An 8,268-nucleotide genomic window follows, 5' to 3' on the forward strand; every position below is an offset into this window, starting at 1 on the left:
GGCACGGCCCCAGCTTACCGCAGCTGTAAACATCATTTCACGATGGGGCTGCAACAATTACGCCTCCTTGTTTTATAAGTGGGGAAAGGGCATGAATCCTTCGATTCACAAATAAAGATGGGGTTGCTAAAATGGCGTGCAAGGCCATGCGCCTTTGTATGGTCTAGCTGGTGACATGCGGCTGCGCAATATTTGGGAGAACGAGCCAACGTTAAGGTAATTTTGTGCCAGTGCTGTCACCAACGGCCATCACAACATTACAATAGAGCCAGCAAGTGCTGCAGCTGTTTAATGTGGAATTGGCACAAAAATCACTGTTTCTTGCATTGCCAGTATTCCATTTTTTATTTGCCACAATTCAAGAAATATTTATGACGCTATGCGGCTTCAGTGACGCTTTCCTGACATTAAAAAAGCTATAGATAAAACAAAGATCGTAACATCAACGAAATGTGAGTAGGTAATAATCAAAAGTCGTAGGGCGTTCCTATCAAACCTCCTGCAAACACTGGCCGCTAAAGCAGCAGGTTTGTCTCATTTAGAAGTGTTATCCCTACGTCATTCAGATTTATCGCCAGTTTACTTTCCCGCTTTTTTTCTTCTCATTCTTCTTCCCGAACTGCTGTTTAATAATTATTCAATTCTGAATCAGCCCGTGATGAGACCAACTAAAAAAGAAGTCACTACGTGAAAAAACATACAACGTTCCGAGTGCAGACATATATTCCAAATTTAGTTTAGGTAGAGCACAGAGAACGAAATAGCGATCGCGCAACTTAAAAACCAAAATAAAAAAAAGGAATGAACCTATAAATCTCTGTAATCACAAATATGTGCCTTTAGCACACTCAGCTGCTCCGTTGTATTCATCATTGTTCTTCAAACATTTTATTACATAGTTGGGTTACCACGCTAAACTCCAACATTTTACAAGAAAACGAGATTCCTTCATAAGCTATTTAAATTTTGACAATCCACCCTTGATGGCAACGCAATCACCGAAGCTTCGAATTCCAACAAAATTTGCGGAAGGAACAGCACAAGAACTTGGTTCTCCTCCGAGCTTGAAGTTATGAACTAACTTCGTGGCAATTCAGTGAGGAAATAACGTCATTACTTTTTACGTAAAAATATTTCATTCGCTCATTGGCAATATTCCTTTAAAGACTTACCTTGGCAATCCCGTGTCAAGTGCCTGACATCGGAGCAATCACAGGTGCGAGCAGACCGCCCGTCATTATCTCGGCAAATGCCTGAGAGACAAGGGTTCGTTATGCAGTTCTCAACATCTGAAAATAGCAGCATAACATGTTGAGGATTTTATCCCGATGTATTGCTCCACGAAGAATTGGAAGGCTTTGCGAGAGAACACGTTATCTTAGCAAACGAGGCATGAAGAATGCAGCTGCCAATTTAAAGGGGGCATGCAGAAAAAAAGACAAGTTTGTTTTATTCGAAAGATTTAGTGTTTTTAGCGCCCTCCACGCTTGTCCGGCAGCAAGCGATGCTTTATTCACTGAGAAATTAAACATTTTAACCCAAAATCTCAATTTTCCCCCCAGTTGTGTGTTTTTGTGGCGTCTACATTGAAGTATTCCGAGCAGGGCCTTCCAATTAAAGATAGCATGCTGACCAAGGCTGCTACAATCTCACAGACGGCCGTTTGGGTTTGTTTATCGCCCACTTTCATAGATGGCGCTGGAATACCTCTGAAGTGCCAGTGTTCGAACTTTGCTTCTGGCCCGACTTCTATACCTGCCTTATTATTATTATAGTTCATATTATAGTAATTCTTTCCTAAAAAGTAAGATACGACTCGACAAACATGGTCATGTAAGTCACCGTGCCGCTTATGTCAGCTGGTCAGTGTTGCGTAAGGCAAGTCCAACGCGTCCGGTGGCGGTGTTTGGCAGTGCCAGGCGGCAAAGTACCGCACTAACTGCTTCGGTGTTTAAGTGTTCCTTCGAAACTTTAATTGTTCACCCCACAATTCTTACTGCTATAAAAAGAATGTGCCCTATATTTAAGTGCAAGGAGCTCGATCGGCAAGCTCATAAGCCCTGCCTAAGTCCCGTTTGCTTTTGCCGGCCTCAGGCGGTCGCACAGCTGGGAATATGACATTGTCGCGACGGCGACAGAGAGATGAGAAGACACACGTCTGCACGCTACAGCGCCGTGGACCCAAACTGGGGTCCCCGCTTTATTCCACGCTCGTGCCCAGCGCGCACCGCAAGCGCGTGGTCAGCACTCGCCACTCGTGGCTCAGCCCCAGCGTCATCGTTCCTGGAGCGTGCCCGTTTGCGGCCGCAGACGACGCAAGCTGCTGGGGCGCCGCCACAACATCATAGCTTCTGTTGCGGAAAATGAGCCAGTAAATCACATGGCCATTCCCTTTTTCCCTAATTATGCAGCTTAGTTGAGCAAGGTCTACGTTAAGTGAGTGAGTGAACAACTTTAACTGAGCTTCAAATAAAGAATGGTGCGCGCAGGCACTAGATGGGGTGGTTCCCTATTCGCGGGACCCATATGTGTCCAGTAATTCTTCTCCTCGAGCCACCAGCTGTTGCTGAATGGCGAGGTCAGAGCTGGACAGTAAGGTCTCCCATCGCTCGAGCGGGTTAGAATTGGGGGAAGGAGGAAGTGTGTAGGGGGGTGTCTTGAGTTTTTTGCACTCTCCAATAATGCGCGCGAGAGTGCCGTCTCCCCAGCAGAACGGACATGTGTTGTCGTGTTCTGCAGGGTACATTTTGTGCAGAAGCGCCGGGTGTGCGAGCGACCCTGCCTGTAAGCGGCGCAATATCGTCTGCTGCCGTCTGCTTAGTTGCTTGTGTGGCTTCGGAAGCTAAAGTTAGGTCAGTATGATTCTAACAATGCAATCTTTCGAATGAACCCAGATTGCGTCTTGTCTGCATGGCCCCTTTAAGCCTTGAAAGGTACATTCAAAAAGCCGATGCGTAAAATTTGATGCGTAATGTTTGTTATGACAAAAAATGCACAACATACAGTTCGGTATACAAGAATACTCCATCCATCGTAACTGAATTTATTTCGGTCCTGGCGGCATAGACAATCGCAGAGAGCCGAATGACGGAACGGCGTCAGCTGTGGGCGATGGAAAACGGCTTGGTGACATTGCTATGTGGAACACTTGGGCGATATTGTGTCGTTGGATAGTTTGGTGATATCGTCATTAAAGGGCTATCGTAACTAAAGAGAATAGCACCAAATGTCACTCAAGTGGTTAACGTTCAGTGGCGAGAGCATGTCCCCCACCTTGAGTGGTCTCAAAGCTAGCACCACAAATGCTACAATGCATGCCATCCACCCATCTTTATAGCCATGCTTGGAACTATTCGTGCCCAGTTTCTTCTCCTCCGCTCAGAAAGTGTGCAGTTATACAAATATTGTTCGTCACAACAAAGTAAAAAAGCAGGAAGAGCCAATAGACGCACAGACAGCCGAATATGGTCGGGAGGCCTTGCACTGTCCGTCTGAGTCAACGAGTGCACGTCAACACAGAGAAGTAGTAGAGGGAGCCTTGGTTTGCATCTGCAATCCTAACACGTGACTGGAGGATAACAAGTGGAGAGAGGACTTATAGCATGGTGCCGTTTCCCAGGTAACGCCATTTCCTAGGTAAGCTCGGCCGGTAGTTAGTACGGTTGTACCGTAGACGCGAGATTCATCGAGTATGGAATTACCCTATTATTTAGTAACACTAGTTGACACAATTGGGTTTTGTTCAGTGCTAGAAGGGTGTCCCGAAGCGAGATACAAATGCACTGCAAGTGTAAGCAACGCTTGTTGTCGTCGTGAGACGTCGTCACTGTTTGTCGCCGTAAGAGTACTCTTTACTGAATGGTTTGTGGACACTTTCAATTTTTTATCATATTAGCGCACATATTTTTTTGTGCAAGCCTATAGGGCACTACTTGCCGTCAGTTGCAGTGTGTGGCCGTGCCATGCGTGAAGGGCCGCTCTCTCGTAGACTGACCATGGCTTTATCTCGCGAGTACCGTTTTTTTTTCAGGCTTATCGTTTCCTTTTGATTCCTGTGGTAGCTAAAGCCACAATTTATTTTCCAGTCCAGAGGTACAAAAAATTAGCGGTAAAAGTCCACTTTGGTAAGCTTTAGAGTTCGAGTGCTTCCTCTTTTGCTGATTCTTATTTTGGGTTAAAAAGCCACCACAGATTCTCACTCCCTTGCTCTCTTTCTTCTCTCCAAGCTGGCCAACAGCCTTTCTTACACAAAAGTCCTCCTTCTCCTCCTGCTTTGCTTACTGTGAACATTGAAAACTTTGTTTTCGAAACTATTATATCCCATTCAAAAGTTAAACCCATTGCGATGAAGTTACCCGGCTTCGCTCTTAAAAGTTTTTTGAAGCCACTGGAGTTGTTATTGATGCAATGCCGAGTTCCGCGAAGTATTAACAGCAAAAAGGGAGTTTTTGAAGCTTGAGTCCCTTTAAAAACCCTTTTTCCTGCACACACACAAAAAAACAAAAGGATTCAACTTACGGTAACATCTTTGAGCAGTGGCGTTGAAATATTGGTCCTTGCCACAGTCGCAAGTGAAATATAAACCTCCATTTTGTGGTACACAAGGAACAGGCCCGCAAATCCGACCAGCTGTGGCACACACATCTGAACACAAAAAAAAAAGAACAAGAAAATTAGGGCTGGTAATCGCTGCAGCTATAGATTTGGTACGAAAAAAACTCGGTAAAACGCGCAGAGCGCAACCATTTTTCCGTATTAGGCGACTTTTGACATTTCAAGCATAATACGAGCATTAGAACTTCATTATGTTTCGCACATACAAGTAGCGACCCACTCATATAACTGATATATTCAGTATTTAGTTTTAAATAACGCGCTTTTTAATTTTGCATCCAGTTTTTGCAATCAGGTTTTAAAATTTTGTATGAGGTGGGTTTAGACACGTGAAATTGACGTAGTTTTCTTGCGAAATATAACAGCTGTCCTTGAAAAAGAAGTTAAGATTCTGCAATGCAATGTGCAAAAAAAAAAAAACACTTATCGTGACGAAGAAACCAAGTTAGGGTACATATGCACAAATTCACGGTGTTCTAGTACAAGGCTTGTTTTGAAGTCTTTAAATTTTGGATTTTCCCTTTTAGATATTCCTTAATCTGCAGGGGCTTATTGAAAATCCGCGATTCATTTTTGAACAAAAAATCCGGCGAGGTACGCTGACTGGACTTTCAGGGTTCACTTTAATAGTTGATTGTAAATACAAGGAGTTTAATATCTTTAGTCTCTGCGATGGCATGAACTAGTAACTGTTATGGTTTAGATAACGGTGGCCACTAACACAAGTGAAGACACGCAAAAAATCGCCCTGAGGGTTTGTTGCATCTGATCCACTCACTTACGAGCTAGTTACTGTCGAAATATTGTCGTGTTTTCGGGCTACAGCCTTGCTAGCGGCACGGGAGGTTGCAACTAAGAAGTTACAGTGTGAGTAAGGATAAGCTATCAAGCTCTCAAGCTTTGTTATAAACGATGACTGGGGCTCCGGCTGAACCAGGGGAAGTAATGTCTATGACAAGAAGGCCTGTCAGCCGCATTGCTCTCCGTCGAACGCGAGGTAGATATCATCGACGTCATCTTAATTAAGCTTGCTGGTCTACATCTGTTGCTTTCTATGAAAACATGATTGAACCCTTCGCGTCACTCAAATTTATGCCCAACAAACATTACCCAAACCTATGCTATCAAGAAAAAAAAAACAGTTTATCAGATACAGTAAAGGGCACTTGGTAGAAGAAGCAAATACTACAAACGTTGGCACCATTTGGGTCTTTTTTTATGGGGGGAAGGGGGGGGGGGGGCGGAAGGAACTTAGGCCCTTGGCGCAACACGTTAGCCGCAGTGCAAGTCCTGGTGACGGCCATACTGCGTATACGAGTACTTTGTATTGTTAGGCAGTATATATATCTGATCAGGCCCCAACAATGCCCTATTATCCCAAGGCAGCTGCAATAGAAATTGTAGAGAACGAACCCACCGACCCTGTCACATTTATCCCATTTCGCGCGTTTCGGCATAAAAAAAGCAGAAATCTCCTTTTCGCGTTTTTTTCATGGCAGTTGACACTACTGCCTATCACACAATTGTGGTGAAAAAACACTTTTCTCGGCTCTTCTGTTTGCTTGTTTCTACAGAAAAAATTGCTTTACAACGCCTACGAGGAATCCGTCTGCATGATGAATATCAAATAATATAAACTGCGATGCTACTGCACAATAAAGTGGCAATTAAAGGACACTAGACATGGAAATGAAAAATGATTGTATGAAATTATGCGTTATCAAAATCATTCCATAATTCCAATTTGTAATGGCACTCATTTAGTTATCCAGATAGTGCCTAATATGTGTGTTTTAATTTTTTAGCAATAATTAGCAGTTTGGAAATTAGAACGGGTGGAAGTGGGGTACTGAATTCGATATATCTCGAAGGAATCGTAGGTGATCGAAGACACGCGAGAAATACACTCTAAGCTATTACTAAAACCGACATCATCCACCGGAAGAGGAAAATTAAAAAAAAAGCAGATTGGTGGTCCGGGTGGACAGAATAATAGAATTCAAATTCAGCGGGAATCAGCTTACGGGAGGTTGCGTTATTTGCTGGAACATGCTCTACAGCTGCCGGCGTAAGTTCTTGCCACCATTGTAAAGAATTTGAACGCTTGCAAAGCAATGCGTACTCACCACCATCTCCATCAATCGGACTGGCTGACCCCACAGCCATCCCGAGGGTCAAGACGCTGACGAGCGTTGATGCTCGCATTGTTCTCGCGCACGCTTCTGACCGCAAACCAGACGTATGACACTTATAACGCCCAAGATTACTCAGTGCGTTAAAAGGAGCAGCGCGCCGTCGATTTCTCCATTCCTTGAATCAGAGCAGCGTCAGCAGTAATTGTCCGAAAAGCTCACACTTCGAGTGACTAGACCGCCCTTTTATGCTGAACGTCCTATTGCATTTGTTCGCAGATATTGCACCGGGCGTTCCGCAAAACATCTGCGCCTACGTGGGCACCACTAACCTGCTCTCCGATGATACGTACGAGGGCTCTGATAAAGGTGGCACATCGTTATCGCTGCGAGGAACGAGTGTGCATTATCGGGCACAAGGTAAACATGGACGCTCCCTTCTCCTCCTCCTTTCCGTATGCGGCCAAACTCGAGGTCAGATTATGATGGGCGGGCATTTCGTAACGTTGAAGCAACATTCATGCGGGACATAAGGCTCCAAACAGCTGGAAGATTCATGTGGGTATGGGGTAAGCCTGGAAGAAGACCATTTTCTACGGGTAAGGATGCGCTGAAGTAGGTTAATAAGTAATTCGAAGAGCAGGAGGAGCAGTCAAAGAGTGATGACTGTGATCCAGTGAGTCATCCCGAGAGTGAAGAGAGTAATCAGAAGAGCTACCATGATCGTGGTCCTGTGGAGGAATTACGACAGTCCCTCCCCCTTCCTCCTTGGAGTGAGGAGCGAATGAGGAGCTACTCCTAACCACAGTCCTTATTTCGGCACCTCCCTGGGTGTGGAGGGAAGGTTAGTGAAAGGTAATTGTGATTCCACTCCTCCCCAGGGGTGGCGTGTAGCAACCTAAAGGGCGGAACGAAGGGAGGGATTATCAAAATATTTCGAGACAGCAACGGCAATGCCGTCAGCATTAAAAATGTCTGAGATGGTGAGTGTTTAAGTGTGCTACCAATTACAGCGCGAGCGCATGTGTGCTGAAAATGGGGCCTTAGGCAAACCACTCGGTATGAACGTGCGCGGGATTCCCTTCGGTACATCAACCTAATCCTACCTGTTTTTATGTAAAAGGTTCAGGATTAAGATGAATGTGTAGAGAGATATGCCTTAAGTAAACAATTCCCGTCCGGTTGGTCGTAGTTTTGTTCATTGGGTGGTGTAAGAAGTTCGGGCTAGGACATAAAGGTGCGGCACTCGCAAACAGCGCTAACGGCGGTGGTCTATTCAACATAGAAGTTACGTGTTCTACGTGTTGCGGTCATAGAATTGCAGAGTGAGGTGTGTTGGTGGAGTGACGATAGCTCTTCCAGGAACTGGGTACGCTGAGGAGGGGAGTGTCAGGGTGAGGTGTGGCGTACGAGTAGTTCAAGGGCGCGACCGATATGGCGTCCCTATCTAGACAGCATAGATATACCGTGTCGTTAAATGTACGATGATGGTAAAGGTTGCAGGGCAGAAAGTTAGCTCCTG

General features: G+C 45.1%; 1 protein-coding gene across 2 annotated transcripts in view; it reads right to left on the reverse strand.

Annotated features, from left to right (window-relative positions):
• Window positions 1-7,070, reverse strand: part of LOC144178984 (glycoprotein antigen BM86-like) — a 35,102-nt gene extending 28,032 nt beyond the window's left edge. Inside the window, exons 1-3 of one of the 2 annotated variants that reach the window (XM_077707133.1) lie at window positions 6,741-7,070; window positions 4,519-4,644; window positions 1,173-1,289 (exon numbers count right to left, since the gene is read on the reverse strand). In XM_077707133.1, the coding sequence (XP_077563259.1) occupies window positions 1,173-1,289; window positions 4,519-4,644; window positions 6,741-6,819 (322 nt within the window). In that variant the 5' untranslated portion in view covers window positions 6,820-7,070. The remainder of the gene's footprint in view (window positions 1-1,172; window positions 1,290-4,518; window positions 4,645-6,740) is intronic. The other variant, XM_077707134.1, reaches the window with a different exon arrangement.
• Window positions 7,071-8,268: the final 1,198 nt, after the last annotated feature.

This window comes from Haemaphysalis longicornis, unplaced genomic scaffold (assembly GCF_048455015.1).
Source record: "Haemaphysalis longicornis isolate Haplotype H1 unplaced genomic scaffold, Haemaphysalis longicornis Haplotype H1 scaffold_4, whole genome shotgun sequence".
NCBI classification, from domain to species: domain Eukaryota; kingdom Metazoa; phylum Arthropoda; class Arachnida; order Ixodida; family Ixodidae; genus Haemaphysalis; species Haemaphysalis longicornis.